The 18,750-nt window shown below is 43.3% G+C and overlaps 2 protein-coding genes across 4 annotated transcripts in view; both read left to right on the top strand.

Moving 5' to 3' along the window:
* The window catches only part of ATP6V0A2 (ATPase H+ transporting V0 subunit a2), a 40,397-nt gene extending 25,832 nt beyond the window's left edge, over positions 1–14,565 (top strand). For both annotated transcript variants that reach the window (XM_061142075.1, XM_061142076.1), the window contains 10 exons: positions 395–531; positions 1,046–1,233; positions 1,335–1,425; positions 2,679–2,797; positions 3,462–3,672; positions 4,354–4,473; positions 6,256–6,375; positions 8,796–8,913; positions 10,923–11,094; positions 11,702–14,565. In XM_061142075.1, the coding sequence (XP_060998058.1) occupies positions 395–531; positions 1,046–1,233; positions 1,335–1,425; positions 2,679–2,797; positions 3,462–3,672; positions 4,354–4,473; positions 6,256–6,375; positions 8,796–8,913; positions 10,923–11,094; positions 11,702–11,801 (1,376 nt within the window). In that variant the 3' untranslated portion in view covers positions 11,802–14,565. The remainder of the gene's footprint in view (positions 1–394; positions 532–1,045; positions 1,234–1,334; positions 1,426–2,678; positions 2,798–3,461; positions 3,673–4,353; positions 4,474–6,255; positions 6,376–8,795; positions 8,914–10,922; positions 11,095–11,701) is intronic.
* A 755-nt stretch (positions 14,566–15,320) lies between these two features.
* The window catches only part of DNAH10 (dynein axonemal heavy chain 10), a 152,833-nt gene continuing 149,403 nt past the window's right edge, over positions 15,321–18,750 (top strand). For both annotated transcript variants that reach the window (XM_061140857.1, XM_061140858.1), the window contains exon 1: positions 15,321–15,534. In XM_061140857.1, the coding sequence (XP_060996840.1) occupies positions 15,321–15,534 (214 nt within the window). The remainder of the gene's footprint in view (positions 15,535–18,750) is intronic.

Genomic DNA, 18,750 nt, shown 5'->3' on the forward strand with positions numbered 1-18,750 from the left:
GTTGGAAGCCTGAATTTGCTGGTCTTTGTATTTTATACATTCTATACATCACTGTTGCTTTTTTCTCCCTATAAGAATGTAATAGATATTTGGAAAAATAGGCTCACTAGTAACTGTTTTGTTATTTAGTATAAGCTGTTTTATTTTTGAATGTACTTGGCAGCATGTGGAATCATACTTCCCCCACCCAGGGATTAAACCCGTGCCCCTGCATTAGAAGCATGCAGTCTTAATCACTGGACCACCAGGGAAGTCCCTGAAGTGTTCTTTTTAACCTGTCAATTCTCTCCTGAAAATTTGGGAGAAAGTCAAGATCATTATATGGGGTCGTGTTTGCATTAACTAGAAATTTCTGCCTCTGCTGCCAATCAGAAATCTCTTGCATTTCTTGCAGCTCTCTTCACCATCATCACTTTCCCCTTTTTATTTGCCGTGATGTTTGGAGACTTTGGACATGGTTTTGTGATGTTCTTATTTGCCCTCCTGTTGGTGTTAAACGAAAATCATCCCAGACTAAATCAGTCACAAGAGGTAAAAACATAAACCCTCCAGCTCATTATCTGCAGTGAGGTAACATTAGTAGTGATTACCTTCTGTTTGACTAGAAAAAGACGTTTAAAAATGTTTATTTTTGGCGATAACTGTAACCCACCTGACAGACCTAGGTGGGGTGGGTCTTCATTCTTGTGTGATGGGAAGTTCCGTGCCATGAACTTGATTTATATATATATATATACACATATATTTAAAGTGTTTATTTATTTGGCTGTGCTGGATCTTAGTTGCAGCATGCGGGATCTTTAGTTGCAGCATGCAAACTTTTAGTTGCAGCATGTGGGATCTAGTTCCCTGACCAGGGATCAAACCCGGGTCTCCTGCATTGAGAGTGCAAAGTCTTAGCCACTGGACTGCCAGGGAAGTCCCCGTGGGCTTGATTGTGAGCAGCCTGGAGAGGAGCAGTTAAGAATGTGCCCAGACTAACTCGATCACTTCAGCTCCTGTTCCCCATGGTGCTGTCTCACTCACCACACTTCGCTCCCCACAGATCATGCGGATGTTCTTCAATGGTCGCTATATCCTCCTGCTGATGGGGCTGTTCTCCGTGTACACGGGCCTCATCTACAACGACTGCTTTTCCAAGTCAGTCAACCTCTTTGGCTCCAGGTGGAACGTGTCTGCCATGTACAGCTCCAGTCACAGCCCAGAGGAGCAGAAGAAGATGGTGCTTTGGAAGTGAGTGTCTGCCTGGCTGCCAGATGGTGTCTGAGGTGGAGAGCGTCACTCCGAGGCTCCCCCCCATCACAGGAGGCCCTCACCCTTCTCTTGTGTTACAGTGACAGCATCGTCAGGCACCACAGTGTGTTGCAGTTGGATCCCAGTATTCCCGGAGTGTTCCGAGGCCCTTACCCTTTTGGCATTGATCCCGTGAGTATACTCCTCCCTGTACTATCTCGAGTTTCTCACTAGTACCGCCTAATTTTTCAATGAAAGATGTTTTTAGTTTTGACCACTCCATGTGGCCTATTCCCTTAGGAACTAAGGTCAGGGCCTTAGTTCCCTGACCAGGGATGCAGCACTTGCCCTTAGCAGTAGGACCTCAGAGTCCTGATCATTGGACCACCAGGAATTCCCAGGATCACCTACCTTTAACTGTCACAGAGGTTTTGCAGACTGTTCAGCACAGTGCAGGTGGTTTTACCCAAGGGGTTGGTTCTCGGGGGGGTTTCTGCCTGGACAACAGAGGCTCACCGTGTATTCCGAGTCAGGCTGGTGTGCAGATGAAGCTGACAGTCCGTTTGAGAAGCCAGGATCAGTGCCTGAGTACAGGTCCACAGAGAGCTGGGGTTACTGTCTGTCCTACTTCCTGACCCCCTTTATTCTAGTGAAAAGTGCCATGAAACATGTGCTGCTTCTTCCATTTCTTCTTTGTGCACATTAATTGTTTTTTTATCTTTTGTTTTAGAAAGAAATAGTGTGGAATTTTAGAATGGGAAAGGGAGCTTAAGCTTATCATGGTGCTTATTGAGGTGGTTGTTTGAAAGGGGAAAGGTGTGGGGAGAAGGAAAGAGAGGCAGTGCTCTGGGGCTGGGGCTGTCCCCACCTACCCGCCCCGCCTTGGGGATTGGCAGGCGGCTGGCTTATGAGGCCCAGGCAGCGTCTCTCGAGACTCAGGGTTCTTCTTGAGGAATCTCAGCCTTAGAAGAGTTTAGAAACTACCTCAAGGGACTTCGTTGGTGGTCCAGTGTCTCAGACTTTGCCATCCTGGTACAGGGGACCTGGGTTCAATCCCTGATCAGGGAACTAGATCTCACATGCCACAACTAAGAGTTCACAAGCCACAAGTAAAGATCCTGCATACTGCAGCTAAAACTGGTCTCAGCCAAATAAATAAAGCTATGTCAAAATTGGTTTGGAGGGAGGTGATACAGTAATGAAAAAAACTCACTGACAGAAGTCTATCATCCCCTAATCTGAGCTCTCCAAGGTAAGCTCTCTTCTAATTGTTTATTCTTGTCTCTAAACATAATTTATATAATTGAATATTGTTGCCTCAAGTCTTAATATGATAGGAAACTTGAAGAAGCTTGACCATGGTTTTCTTCAGGAATAGCACTTTTATCCTAAGGCAGTTGAAGGAAGCTAAAGTTTTCTTTTTTGGTGTTTTGTTTTGTCTTTAGATTTGGAACTTGGCCACGAATCGTCTCACTTTTCTAAACTCTTTCAAAATGAAGATGTCTGTGATTTTAGGGATTACTCACATGACTTTTGGAGTCATTCTGGGAATATTTAACCACTTGTAAGTACAGATTTTTTTTTAAACCAATATTTGTAAGCCAAGTTTTTGGTATTAATATTTCTTAAATTTTGCTTGATGATAGACTGCCTAGATCTTAAAGGCAGCCAGTATGGGGGTATGTTATATTCATATGATCCTGTTTTGATGATCAGTTTTTTGGCAGCTTCTTTGATTCAGCAAATATTTGTTGAGTGTATAGAATGTGCCTGGCACTGTTAGGGGTTGAACAGTGAGATCAGAAAAAAGTTTTCACCCTCATGGAGTTTTATGTTCAGGTGAGGCAGACATGCAGCATGTTCATTCACCTTTATTTCCAGAGGTGATTTTTGTCATATTCTTTTTTATTTTATAAATCAAAAACTTTTGGTTTGTTTCTTACAGCTGGAATATTAGGAGTAAGAGTTGATGTCTTTTTTTTTTTTTCTAATTGATAGGGAAATACTAGTCTTTTCTCCTGTCCTCACATCTTTTTGTGATTATATCTGGATCATAACACAGATGATATGATTCTGAGATAGCCTTTGTCACGGAGAATTTAAGGTTAATTTACTCTTTACTTTTTATCTTAGTCCAGCTGCTTGCTGCCGCTAAGACCCTATGTAGCCAGATAAATAAATGTTAAAACATTTGTTCATGGGTTAATCAATTCTGGTTTTTGCCGTAGGCATTTCAGGAAGAAGTTCAATATTTATCTGGTTTCCATACCAGAACTGCTGTTCATGCTCTGCATCTTTGGATACCTTATATTTATGATCATCTATAAGTGGCTGGTTTTTTCAGCTGAAACCTCCAGAACTGCTCCTAGCATTCTGATTGAATTTATCAGCATGTTTTTATTCCTGGCTAGTGACACAAGTGGTTTTTACCCAGGGCAGGTAAACAATCTTGTTTTTTTCCTTCCCCCATTCTTAGGAATTCAAAGGAAGTCCTCATGAGAGCCTTTTTGTTTCCATCAGTAGAATGATTAAGGGTGCTTCCCAAGGCCTCCCTGGCACTGAGGGGCTTTCTGTTTCTCTCTGTTATCACAGAGGGGTGTCATTCTTCCATGAGTGCTATCTCCGGGGCTCTGGTCAGACTAATCCAAACTTGCTGCCACTCCTTAGCTGTCAGAAGTGGTGGGGAAAGAATGTGTCACTGGAGGGTTTCTGAGTACTGTTCATCTATCTGTCTTGCCAGTTTTTTTCTTTTTAAATTTTATTTATTCATTTATATTTAAATAATACCACTGAGCCACCAGGGGAAGCCCCTCTGGTTTCTTTAAAATCAATCTCTGACTCAGCCAGGCTTTCAGAGAACTGGCCCTTGGACCATGGCCCAAGGTCTTCCCCAGAACTGACTTTTCTATATAGATGCACATTTGTGTGATGCCACCCATATCAGCTATGAGTTTAAGAAACAGAAGGTGAAGACCCTCTGACAAATATGATTTAGCTTGCATTTACTGTATGTTCATTGCTAATAGACATTCTACCTGATTGTCACTAGTGTTAGTGTACTGGTGACCCTGTGGGTACGTCTTTGCATCTCATCCGGCCCCTCCCCGTCTGTCCCAACAGGAGCACATCCAGAGGCTGCTGCTGGCCGTCACGGTGTTGTCAGTTCCCGTGCTTTTCTTGGGAAAACCACTCTTCCTGCTGTGGCTACACAAGGGGCGCAGTTGTCTCGGGGTCGGCAGGGTAAGTGTGAGTTCGGATGCATGTTTGCCGATGGTGAGCAAAGTCTGTTTTTAGCTGTGAAAAGTTTTGTAAGGAAAATACCTTCCGGGAATTCCAGTGGCTGAGACTCCACACTTCCTCTGCGGCGGGCATTAGTTCAGTCCCCAATCGGGGAACTAAGGTCCCGCTTACTGTGCAGTACAGCCGAGGAAAGAAAGAAATAGATTGGGAAAAAAACAAAACACCTTCCGTGGGATCCAGGCTCTGATTTAAAAGCTACAGCTTCACTCACTGAGCACTCTGGTGTTGGTTGTTCTGCAGAGGTGTGGTGTCAGGAACCTCTACATCTGGGCATGGGAAACTGCCCCCCGTTAATGAACCCCAAACCTATCAGGAGGCTGAGCTGAAATCTTTCAGTGATGCTGGTCCTAACTGAAGTGTTTTTGTTCCTTATTCTTGCCTCTTCATTTTTTAAGGTGCTTTTTTAATTTAAGTAACATAATTAAAGAAAATTTGGGAAATACAGAAAATAGTGCCTTGAAGTTTTCCTATACAGTTGTAAACAGTGTTAACCATTTGTTGAGTTTCTTTTCAGACTGTTTTCTTGTTTGTCTAGTTTCTCTTTTTGTTTCTTTTTTTAAAAAATTCTGGGGCTGGGGTGGGGGAAATATTGTGGTAAAATGTACGTGATGTCAATTTTCCATCTTACCCGGTTTTAGGTGCACGGTTCAGTGTACATCTAAAGTACACATAGGCATTAAGTATTTCACACTGTGCATCCAACCTCCCACCCGTCTCCAGAACTCTTCCATCTTCCTAAACTGAGACTTCATATCCATTAACACTAGCTCCCCATTTCTTCTCGCCCCAGCCCTTGGCAACTGCCCTTCTACTTTATGTGTGTACAAATTTGACTGCTTTAGGTATCTCATACAAGTGGAATCAGGTAATATTCTCCTTTTATGACTGACTTATTTTATTTAGCATAATGTCCTCAAGATTCATCTATGTTGTAACCTGTGTCTGAATTTCCTTCCTGGGAATTCCCTGGCGGTCCAGCAGTTGGGACTGTGTGTGCTCACTGCTGAGACTTGCCTGGGTACAATCCCTGGTTGAGGAACTAAGATGCTACAAGCTATGTGGTGCCAAAATATAAAAAAGGAAGAAAAAGAATTTCCTTCCTTTTTTTCCCCCCACTTTTTGACTGCACTCCATAGTATGTGGGATCTTTGTTCCATGACTAGGGATTGAACCTGTACCCCTTGCATTGGAAGATGGAGTCTTAACCACCAGACCACCACGGAGGTCCCTTCCTTCCTTTTTAAGGCTGAATAATATTCCATTGTGTGGATAGACTACATTTTGCTTCTCAGTTCATCCATGAATGGGCACTTGGGTTGTTTTCACCTTTAAGCTGCTGTGAACAATGCTGCTCTGAACATGGATATATAAATATCTATTGGAGTCTTCAGCTTTCAGTTCTTTTGGGTATATACTAGAAATGATCGTTCTTTGTTTGATATTTTGGGGAGCCACTGAACTATTCCACAGTGGCTACACCATTTTACGTTCCCATCAGCAATGCACAAGAGTTCTTCCACACCCTAATCAACACTTACTTATTCTCTGCTTTTTTTTTACAACAGCCATCCTAGTAGGTATAATATGCTTATTTTCTTTTAAAGGGCTTTTTAGTCCTGAAGAGCTGAATCTTTAACAGAATTGAAGGGGTTCTGACTTTGATGTTGTCACAACCTTGTGATTTTAAAGGCACTGACTCTGTTTTCTTTGGGTTGTTTTTAGAGTGGCTACACACTTGTAAGGAAAGATAGCGAGGAGGAAATTTCTTTGCTGGGAGGCCAAGACATAGAAGAGGGGAACAACCAAATGGAAGATGGATGCAGAGAAGTGATGTGTGAAGAGGTAACCTTTTCAGTTACTATTGATGTGAGGAGCCAGATTTGCACAGAGATGATCGTCACAACGAGAGTGATAAGAATCACCTTTTTTTTTAAATTAATTTTAACTGGAGTCTAGTTGACTTACTGTGTTAATTTCAGGTGTACAGCAAAGTGAATCAGTTTTACATACATGTATCAGTTCAGTTCAGTCGCTCAGTCTTGTCTGACTCTGCGACCTCATGGACTGCAGCTGACCAGGCCTCCCTGTCCATCACCAACTCCTGGAGTTGCTCAAACTCGTGTCCATCGAGTCAGTGATGCCATCCAACCTCTCGTCCTCTGTTGTCCCCTTCTCATCCTGCCTTCAACCTTTCCTAGCATCAGGGTCTTTTCCAATGAGTCAGCTCTTTGCATCAGGTGGCCAAAGTATTGGAGTTTCAGCTTCAGCATCAGTCTTTCCAGTGAATATTCAGGACTGATTTCCTTTAGGATTGACTGGTTTGATCTCCTTGCAGTCCAAGGACTCTCAAGAGTCTTCTCAAAAACCACAGTTCAAAAGCATCAATTCTTGGGTTTATATATATGTGTGTATGTGTGTGTGTATATATATATATATATAAGCTTTCTTTGTATATGTCCATTTAGATTCTTTTCCCATATAGGTCATCAGAGAGTACTGAGTCGAGTTCCCTGTGGTATACGGGAGGTCCTTATTAGTCGTCTGTTTTGTATATAGTAGTGTGTATGTGTCAATCCCAGTATCCCAGTTTATCCCTTCCCCCACTGTCCCTTGGTAACCATACATTTGTTTTCTGTATCTGTGACTCTGTTTCTGTTCATTGATAGCAGTCATCTTAAACATCAAAACTCAAAGCAAAACAACCGTTCCTCAAAGCTTTCCAAATACTATTCTCTTCATAGAATTGTCATCATAAGGATTTGGGGTTAACATTTAGTGGTTCTCAGTCTTACAATGGGATTTATAGCATTAATATCACAAGTTGTGATATTAAATGACTTAAGGTGTTGTGAACATTGCTTTCAGAAGATTCTCATCTCCACGAGAACTTCTCCATAGTTGTAAGAAAGAGACCCTGTTCACACTGGCTTCCGGGGGAGTCTGCTGGCTCAAATCAGGACGAGGGGAGAGTGGGCCTCAGGCTGGTGAGGCTCTGCTTGGGTTTTCTTCACAAGTTTGCTTCACATTCTGAAGTCAGTTGGCCCCACGATGTTGGAACTGGAGCCACAGTGAGCACTGAGCCCATTTGCTTCAGTCTTTCAATCAGAGAAAAACACTGTTACCTGCTTGTTACCATGAGGAAGAAGCCCAAGGAAGTGCTGTGATCAACCTGGCTGGCGTCACTCGCCATCCCCAGACCATTGACTGCTGTAGTTGTCTGCATGGGCTGCCACAACCTCACACTCGGAGGCTTAAACTGAAGAAATTTATTTCTCACGGTTTTGAAGGCCAGCTGTCCAAGGTCAGGGTGTTGGCAGAGTCAGTTTCTCCGGGGGCTGCTCTCTGTGGCTGTGTCCCCACATGGTACTGCTGTGCGTGCATCTCTTGTTGTCTCTTAAGACATCAGTCCTGTTGGATCAGGCCCCAACCTTATGACCTCATTTAACCCTAATTACCTCCTTAAAGGCCCCATCTCCAAACATACTCATGTTGGGGATTAGGGCTTCAATGTACAACTTTTGGAGGGGACATATTTTAGCTAATAATGACTGGCTGTGGATCCAGGGTGAGATGGGAGAAGAAGCATTTCCTCCCAAGGAAGGGAAGCACAGTCCTGGTGGACAGAACCAGCATGTCTGCTGCTCTTGTCTACTTTAGTTTCTTGGAAACTTTTTTGGCTGTTCAATGAGAACTAAAAAGATTTCTTACAGTCAGCCTTTTGTAATTATTATGTAATTTAGTGCTTTAATTTGAGACAATAATTAACTTTCTAAGGTCATAAAAAAACAAAAAGCAGAAGAACGTGAGAGGCATCTTGCCCAGTGTTCTACAGTCCTTTCACTTTTAGGGACTCTTTTTTAATGTCTTGTTCTCAGACTCGTATTAAGATGCTCTTATCCATTAAACACATGTACATTCACAGTCTTCTAATCTTGTGGTTGGTGGATGTCTGGATTTTCATGATACGTTTTATAATTACTAAGAGTAGCTCAAGAACCTCATTGGGCTGTCTGAGGGCCATGGCGGTTGTGGCATCAGAGTTCCAGTCCAGCACCCTCAGTTTACCTGTGGGGTCACATCCTGGGGACAGGGGAGTGGGAGCTCCGTAGATCGAAAGCTGGGTAGTGGCAGAGCTGTGAGCAGAACTCAGATCTCATGAGCCCCTGTCCCTCACGCTGCAGCACGTCCTCAGCAGCATTCCAGAAGCCAGTCCTGTCACTGTCATGCATAGAATCTAACCCAGGTTGTGTCATCTCTTGTAGTTTGATTTTGGAGAAATATTAATGACCCAAATAATTCATTCCATCGAGTACTGTCTGGGATGCATCTCCAACACTGCTTCGTACCTGAGGCTCTGGGCACTCAGTTTGGCTCACGCACGTAAGTTTCTGCTTCGACCTGCAGTTCCCAAGCTCGGCCAAGACACCCCTCAGCACCTCAGTTAACTCATGGGGGCACTGTGGGACACTAAAAATTTTTGATGGAAAGGGCACCGTCTACGATACTGTGTGAATGGGGACGGTTAGGTTGTTTGGACTTGACTACACTGCCCTGGGCTCCTGGGTATTTCTTTTGACTTCAGGGTGCTGTGGAAAAAAATCACTGGGACATGAGTTGTTTTGAGGACTGAGAAGGCTTAGGAACTTCTGGCGTAAGCATTTTACTCCCTCTGCTCTGACCATTATTGTTTTTGTTTTTACTGTTATTTTAATTCAGCCCTGCCTCACCAAGTGTGACGGTCTAGTTATGTCAAGCAAGCCCTGAAACAATGCTGATGAATAGTTTTGATTACAGACAGTCCTCCTTTTGCATGCTCTGGTGATGCATGGATTTCAGTTACCCCCATTTACTTAAGTCTCACCAGCCGCCCAAAAACACGATTGAAATTACAATAAAATCTGAGTATATGGGTACAAAGCACAGGTTTCACTGCTGGCCTTTTAGCCTACAAATCACTACGTAAATAATACACATGCACATCATGACCAGAAACCAGTGACATCACTTTTTCAGAGCCCATTGTGATTGGTCCCTGTGTTTTTTCACTTTCTTATGCATTTATAAACAAGAATAAGAGAGTGTTTTCATGTTTTGATAATTTTGAAAGGTCCCAGAACAACTGTCATTTTCCCCATTGGTCTGTGAACCTGCTGCTCAGTTTGTGCCCAGACAGCAAAGCGCATGGTGGTGTTGCCTCCTTGTGGGCCAGTGGTAAACTTACCTGGCATTTAAAAATGGATCACTGAACTGAGGAAATTGGCCAACAAAGATGAAAAAATGCACCAGAGAAACAAACAATGATATGTTGGAAGTGAAGTGCAAACGGAATGTAACGGGAGTTTAGGAGAAAGAGCTGATGCGGGGGTGGTGACTGCTGCTGTGAAATTTGCAGCCAGAGGAACTTAGTAACGTACGGAAGATGCTGGTGTCCCGGAAGTGATGCCGCAGAAGCTCTAGGAGGTATTTCAGGACTTGGAAGACGCAAAGCACTCTGTAGAAGCTGGTCCAAACTTGGAAAAGAGTAGGACAGCACGCTAAGTATTAGGGAGAATGCTTACTCTGTGTCCAGGTGCCTGGCTCTCCCAGGTCACATGAGAAGAAGGCTGTTCAAATCACCCTTGGTAAGTTCTTCTTACCAAAACCCCACAACAATTTAATAGTGTTTCTAATGTTTAAAAGATAGATTCGCTCTTTTTCTTCCATTTCCTTATGCATTTATAACCAAGAATAAGAGAGTGTTTTTATGTTTTGACAGTAATTTTGAAAGGTTCTAGAACAACTGTCATTTTCCCCATTGACCATTAAGGATGCTTTCGCTGGTCACTGTTCTGCCCCTGCTCCATTGTGCAAAGACTATCTGTACTTGTGAAAATCACCAGGTGATAGAGGTGTTCTTTTGCTGGTTGGTACACTGATATTTTTATAAGCATAGCCACAAGTTGAGACTTTTCTGGTTGGAGGGGACGCTGTGGTCCACCATCTTCTATTACAGAGGAGGAGACTAAGGCCCAGTGAGGTTTGGTGCTGGCGCTGGATCACCTGCCTGATCAGTTAGTGGCCGAGTCAGGGCTGATGCCCAGCTTCCCACTGCCTGATCCAGGGCTGCACTGGGACTGAGCCAGCCAGACCCCATCTGGGTCAAGATCTCTCCTTGGCAGGCAGGCAGACCTCTGATTTCTCTGGAATGTCAAGTCATCCTCCACATTTGAGATGATCAAGTTGCTCATGTAATTTTTACATGAGGAGCAGATTATATCTTTTACGGGTGTGTATTTATTTTAGGGATAACAATTCAAAATTTCTCAGAAGGAAACTCAGTCTAGCTAGCTAATGGCAGTGACTCACTGAAGGTCTACAGAGGTTAACTCTGCAAAATGCTTCCCACGCAGAGTTGTCTGAGGTCCTGTGGGCCATGCTGATGCACGTCGGCCTCCGGGTAGACACAACCTACGGGGTCTTGGTGCTGCTCCCAGTGATCGCTCTCTTTGCAGTATTGACAATTTTCATCCTTTTGATCATGGAAGGGCTTTCTGCATTTCTTCATGCCATCCGCCTCCACTGGTGAGTTTGGAATTGAGCTTCGGAACTGTTACTTAAGACAGTAACACCCCCCCGATATATATACACATAGAACATTTCCAGTAATATGTATGTGTACATACATTATTTAGGCTAGTTCTTTCCTTCCCAGTATTGAGATCTGTATTCTGATCCTCTGAGTTAAAATTCTGTTTTGTTTCTGAGCTGTTGTCCCTGACATGTAAAAAGCGAGTTTATGCTTGATGAATAATTATGTGTATTTAATATTTTCAACTCACTTTGGGTCTGACAGTTTATCTCACTGTAAGCCATATTTCTTAATGTTTTACATCATATATCAGATTACTTGTCTGTGTGTCCAGTTACAAGGAGAGAGAGGTTCCTAATTCTCGTGTGAATGTCCATAGAGTGGGAGGTAACATGAGGTGTCAGCATTTCCTTCATGAGAAAGCCAACAAAGGGTCAGTGTGTGCGTGTATTTTATCTCAGTAAAAGTATTTGTGCCAAGAGCATATATGGAATGAAGCACGTTTGGAAGTACAGAAACTTTTTTAACTTAGTATATGTTTTAAGAAATGTAGGAAATGTTATTCAGAATCTTTCATTAATACTTTTTTTTTTTTTTTAGGGTAGAATTTCAGAACAAATTCTACATTGGTGCAGGCACCAAATTTGTTCCTTTCTCATTCAGATTACTTTCTTCGAAGTTCAGTGATGACCTGGCGTGATCATATTGCAGTATCCAACAAGCTTTCAGATTTATGGAGAATTATCATGTTGTAGAATTCCTTATGTTAAATTGATGATAGGAAAAATTCCATCTTCATTAATTGCCTTATGAGATAGCCAAATCTGTAAGATATACCTCTTCCTCATATGTTAAATATTTTGTAAACTTTCTCAATTTCAGATATATAAATTTCTTTCAGTTTTTATGATGAGCAAATGTAAGTTCATGCAAAAGTTATGTTATGGTTGTTTTTTAAAAATACAGGCGTGGGAGAGAGAAGCTAATTTTGAATGGCGAATTGAAAATAGTCTTAGGTATTTGATTCCTTTTCATTTTATTAAAAAAAAAAAAAAAGCCAGACTTATTCTGTCACCTGAAGTTGTCAGATAATATTTTCCAACAGCTGAAGCTAAGTAGTTTAAAAAAAATTTAATGACGGATAACAGAAGATTCACATTTATTATATTTTGCTTAATTAAAAGTATACAAACTTTTTTATTGTATGCTATCTAGAATTACAAGTAGAATTGTTTCTACAGTTTTGTCTTGTTTTAATAATTGGAGAAAATGGGATAAAATAACATGCAACAAAATGGTTATCCTACTTGTATATTTTTTTAAAGACTTTTATCCTGTTATCCTTACATAAAACCAATTATGATAATTGTATATTTGAGAAGATAAACTGTGTACTGAGCCTTAAAATCCAGTGTGACTTTAGAAGACATAATATGGATATCTGAATCCAGTTGGCTGATGTTCCTGAACCAAAAAGGGTTTATACTAAGTGAAGAAGGAAAGGTAAAAAGTAGTATTTTGTATATTTTTATAATAAAATATAAATTAAGATATTTTACCATGAAGAGGTCGCACCTGTCCTTCAGAACAGTATAATTATAATGTTCCACTTACAGACTAATTCTAAATAAATGTCTGATAAAGGCACTTAGAGTTAAACTTTTAAAAGCTACTAAGATCAGTTGAAAACCAATTCTTACTAAGCCATTAATGTATAATCTTCAGTTTAAATTCATCTTTTTACTTGACATTTGAGTCAGTCCAGTTGAACATTTTTATCTGTCCTGTGTTCTTATAAGTTATGTTCATTTTTCATATTTTACTGTAACGGGTTTTAGATATTTATTTTCAAAAAGAAACCTGCAGTGTTTTCCCTTTCTTAACATTTTGAGTAATTCACATGAAGAGACCTGCTTGTCTCCTTCACCCTGGCTGGTAGGAGAGAGTTTGGGACTTTCATTACAAGCTAAGATCATGGTGGCCCTGAATTTAAGTGTTTAATCTTTCCAGGTGATTTCAAGGCCTGTTTGCTGAGGGGCATGAATTGAACATCATGACATAACTGTGACTCTAACATTAAACCTTTTTAATTGTAGTCAAGATTACATGCTACTCCTCCATGAGATATTGTCCGTCATCTTAAAATATGATACAAAGTGATACTGATGAAACTTAAAAATGATTCTGCTCTCAATGTTAAATTTCCCCAGAAAGATAAAAGGTTAGACATTTCTGTTGGGTGAATACAAAATGTGGTTAATACCTTGCAGGCTCAGACTTGTCTCTCACCACTTTACCTTTATCAGGGCATAGAAGAGAGAGTGAAGAGTCACTTTTCAGTTGAAACCTATGTAGTAGTTCTGTAGAATGTAACGATATTATTAAACACAAATTGTTAGTTCTAATTTTTGTGAAAGAACTCTCAAGAATTAGAGTTTGATGACATCTTGCAGGCTTCAGGGTAAATTTTCTTTCTTTATATAGTTACTGGTTCTAATGTCATGTTACCAGAGCTGTTGCTCTGTTTTGTTTGCAAGTGATTTGGTAGAAGTATTATGTATACGGTTGTTAAGATGTAACTTCCTTCCTGTGATAGCAAACTTCCAGAGGAAAAACCATCAATTGTCTGGATGATGCCAAGTATCTGTTTATTTCACCAACTCAAAATGTCACTACTGCCACATTCTCCACTTTCCATTCAGCTGTTCATTCTAAAATAAAAATCCCAGGGATTTCTTCAGTAAAATAGAGGTTGATTTTGCCCTGCAAGGATGAAGAAGGTCCTTGTAGTGGTGTGATCGTGCTGAATCAAGGAGTGCAAAGAGGGTTTGTTGGAGGTCATGCTGAGCCTTGGACTGGCCATTCTTCATAGGTAGGACTTTTAGGGGAGTCACCTTTCACTGAAAGCTCCTCGGTCCTCATTACGGAATGAGTATTTTACAACACTCTGATCTCAGTTTTCATTCTGCAGTAGTTAAGGCATAGATTGTGTATAGCATTAGGTAACTTTTATGTTTACAAATTAAAAATTCAGACACTTTAGGGCCTGATTCATTTTGGAAGAGAAATAACAACATCAACTGTTCCTCAGCCTGCATTTACAAACAACCTTATTAAATTTAAAGCCAGGTTTGCTTGCATGCCATCTGGTGTAACTAAGCAAGAAATCTTAGTTCAAGATGATGAAAATAAGACAGTTTGGAGTGATAATTTTTCAACACCCAGGCTGAACTTTGGTTTAGAATTTTAATACTTAGAACATTCCACTTGTTCCTTGATGTGAAAATCCAGTAAGAAGGCTAGATTCAGCCCAATTCTGAATCTAGGGGCTCAATTCTGTTAGGGGAAAGGACTGAACAAGTTAAAAAGATCCACAAATGCGCATATGAAAGGACAAATTTGCATCTTCCTATCAGTATTCAACTTCCCTTTACTAATGAAAAATAAATATATTTTTGAGATGGCGGGTGTTTTGCTTTATTATGCTTTGGCTTGGCTACAAAGCCTTTGATCCTGTAGCCAGTTTCCCTTCTTGGGGCTCCCCCCTCCCTGACCCTGGTACACCATAAGGAACTTGCCCCTTCTTGGAAGTCTTCGCTATGTATTTGCTCTTCTGACGCCCATTGATCCAGAGCGATCGAGGGCTCAGACTGAAGTCCTTTTGCCTCGCGTCCAGTTTTCCCTCTACCACCTCCGAGATGCCGAGGCCAAACGTCTGTCACCTGTTTTGCCCGTTTTCTTGACAATGCGGGCGGGACGTTCCCAGACAGGCTGGCGGTGGAAAAGCAGGAGGCCTTGCGCATCCAGCACCTACAAGGCTCCTGGCGCACTTACGGGCCTGCAGACCCTCGGCGGCTGAGACGCGCTGGCCCAAGTCTTTCAATCCCCTTGCATAAGGCCGCCCTGCTCACCTCGGTCCTCCCAGAAGGAAGGGGGCGCCCATCTGGGAGAAGAGCCCCGACCACCCTCCGCGCGCAGGCTGGGGCGCCCCGGCCCTTCTCCAGGGGCTCCGCGCCACCCTCCCGAGTCTCGGTTCGCGCTTCTGTGAGCTCTGGGCCCCGGTGCTGGCGCGCGCAGGGACTGCGGGGCCCGGGGCTGTGCGTCCCTGCGCCAGCGGCGGCCGTTGCCGGGGCGCCCGTTGCTAAGGGCGCCGTTGCCACGGACGCCCGCCCGGCGCCCAGCTCGCTGAGCGCTGAGTTGTGGTCAGTCCTGCCCGGCTATGGACGACTTGCGAGTGCTGTGGATGCGCGACCGCGTGTACAACGCCTTCGGCATCACAGACCCTCAGCTCTTCGAGGAGCTGCTAAACCGCAACGACGGCGAGGCCGAGGAACTCATCCTGCACTTCCTCAACCAGACCAGCGACGAGGAGGGCGCCTCGACTCTCTTCTTCTACCGCAAGGTGGTGCCCGAGGAGGTGGAGGTGGAGATCGGTGAGCCCCTCGGCCGCCTTCCCGCCGTGCCCCCTTCGGCCCTGTTCGTTCCCACCACTCCGGAGAGGAAGGCAGATCCCCGTCCACCCGCCACTCTTGGCCTCCCGGGCAGTCCGCAAATGCTTATTGCCGCCCACCCTGTCCGGGCACAGTCCAGGCAGTAGGTGAGCCGGACAAGCCCACTTAGATAAGTAATCACGGCAAACACTTATCGCTGCATCAGTACCAGGTACATTTCCTACCATGTGCGTGCGTGCTAAGTCGCTTCAGTCGTGCCCAGACTCTCTGCGACCCCATGAACTGTAGCCCGCCAGGCTCCTCTGTCCACGGGCTTCTCCAGGCAAGAACACCGGAGTGGGTTGCCAGTGCCCTTCTCCAGGAGATCTTCCCGACCCAGGGATTGCACCCGCGTCTCTTGTGTCTCCGGCATTGGCAGGGGCGTTCTTTACTACTAGCGCCACCTGGGAAGCCCCCGAACGCGTAAATCAACTATTAACCGTATGAAGTGGGCGTATTCAGTTCAGTTCAGTCCCTCAGTCGTGTCCGACTCTTTGCGACCCCATGGACTGCAGAACGCCAGGCCTCCCTGTCCATCACCAACTCCCCGGAGTTTACTCAAGCTCATGTCCAGTGGCTGTATTATTATCCCATTTTACAGATAGGCAAGCCATGGCACATCGAAGGTCAACGAACTCATCCCCACAGGTCACATAATAAAGATTCGGAAAAATATGAGTCACTGTCCAATGGCATGCCGTAGATGGATAGAGAAGTGGCCCAGGGGCTGAGAGGGACACGTCACACTCACTCTGCCAAATGATGACAGGGTCCACCTTGGTGGAGAAGAGCACCCCTTCCTCTCTTCCTAGGCTCCCGCCCAGCACTTGCAAAGTAACATCAAAACAAGGTGTTAAAACATTACAGCAGATGTAAACGTTTATGTTGAACAATTGAGCATTTCAAATAAAGATAGTAACAGTGACTGATGCCCAGAACTCTCCATGGAGGTGGCTGTTCCAGCCCAGGGACATGGAGAGGGCTTAGGGGTGGGGACAGGGGGAGACAAGACAGAGGGCAGGGGACACTTAGAGAGGTGCTTGTTGGGGAAGGAGGCTGAGAAACACGCAGATTCTCTCCCAGCGGGCGTGTTGGCATCAGTGCAGTTATCATGGACTGCGTTTGTGTGATGTGTCTCATTAATCAAGGGCTTCCCTGGTGGCTCAGTGGTAAAGAATCTGTCTGCAAAGCAGGAGCCTCAAGAGATGCAGGTTTGATCCCTGGGTTGGGAAGATCCTCTGGAGAAAGAAACGGCAGCCCACTCTGGTATTCTTGCCTGGAGAATCTCATGGACAGAGGAGCCTGGTGGGCTACCATCTATGGAATCGAAAACAGTTGGACACGACTGAAGCGACTTAGTAGCACACACACACACGTCTCATTAACGTCAATGTCAGCCTTCTGTGCTAGTTGTCACATCTTCAGGAGACTTTCTGGGTCCCCTACAAGGCCTTCCATTGGGTGGGAAGGCAGAGTCACACAGAACTTTTTATTTTCTTAAAAGGTAGTAGTAGTCACATTCATATATTTTAAGTATACCCTCTTCACACAAAATAATACCCATACTCATTGTAGAAAATCCAAGCCCACAAATAAACAGCAATAACGAATTGTAAATGACACCCAGAGAGATGACTCTCATAGCATTTGGAATCTAACTTATTATCTGCCCCCTTCTTCCCTGATAGATCTTTGGATCTGGATGTTTCATTATAATAGGACCTCGAATTTAGACTCCTTCATTATCACCAAGTGAAATTATACATACAAAGATAAATGAACAGGATTGACTATTTCTCATGTACCACAAAGTTCAGTAACTTTGATTTTGTGTAGTTAAAAGATATATACAAACATTTTAAGTATACTCTCTATATATATCCTTAAAATATATATATATGTTTTATATATATATATAAATATATATATATTATATATATATATCATACACACACACATATATATATTCCAAGACCCTAAGAAATGGATGTGACTTACGCAACTTGGACTTCCTGTGACCTCTGAGGGTTTCTGTTCATAGTTTGGTGGCTGTCTGTTGTGCTGTATATACTCACACATGTTTAGCCCATTGCGTCCTGGCAAGATGTCCCTCTTCTATGCAGAAGCAGATTTTAGACTCACTTCAGAGGGTGCCCCTGTTTAATTCCTCCAAAGGGTGCTTGGAAATCACCCAAGAGCTACGTCCGTTTCTGGTCTGTCTTTACAACCCGTGCCCCCTGCGCCAGCATTCTTCCCCTCCTTTTCTGGGTCTTCTCATTGTCATCACATGTTGAGAATGCAAATATATTCCCTTCTGAGGATGCTGTTCAGGGAAAGTCAAAGTTACTGCTCCTGGAGACACCAGGATGGTATTGGATGTTGGGTCCTGGGCAGAGGTGGGCTCTCCCCAGCTCAGGTCTCACACTGTCACTCCCGTTCTGCTCATTAAGCCTGCAGGCTCACAAAGACCCTTGGACAGTTTTATTGGATCCTTTATGGCAGTGGTCCTCAATCCCTGAGCCTGTTAGGGACCAGGCTGCACAGCAGGAGGTGAGCAGCGAGGTAGTGAGTGAATCTTCATCTGTATTTACAGCCGTTCCCCATCACTCACATGACTGCCTGAGCTCTGCCCCCTGTCAGATCAGTGACTGCATAATAAATGTAACTTGCTTGAATCATCCCATAACCAGCACCCTCACCACATCTGTGGAAAAAGTTGCTTTCTATGAAACCAGTCCCTGGTGCCAAAAAGGTTAGGGACCCCTGCTTTATGGAGTCAAAACTTCTCTCTGCTCTTAGTTAAAAATTATTTGGATGGAGACAAATAGATGCTGGTCGTGAGGAATGAGGGGTGTCTAGACCAGCAGCATCTAGTTCAAGATGCTGTTCTAATAGCTAAACATGTGTTGTTTCTTGAAATAACAAAATGGAATCATACTGTCCAGATCACTTAATAACTTGCTTGCATTTTTATGCAGTAATTTTTAGAAAAGTTGCAAAGTTATGCAGTAATCTAAAAGTTGCTCAGTATTAAGTAATGTATAGTTCCAGCAAGTATTACTGGAAGATATTCTCTTAAAAATTCATATAATGTAGAACTTAGAAACACAGAAAGTAAAAGAGAATTCTTCACTGCCTCCCGTTCCTGTGTTGTTGCCG

Source organism: Dama dama, chromosome 5 (assembly GCF_033118175.1).
Source record: "Dama dama isolate Ldn47 chromosome 5, ASM3311817v1, whole genome shotgun sequence".
NCBI classification, from domain to species: domain Eukaryota; kingdom Metazoa; phylum Chordata; class Mammalia; order Artiodactyla; family Cervidae; genus Dama; species Dama dama.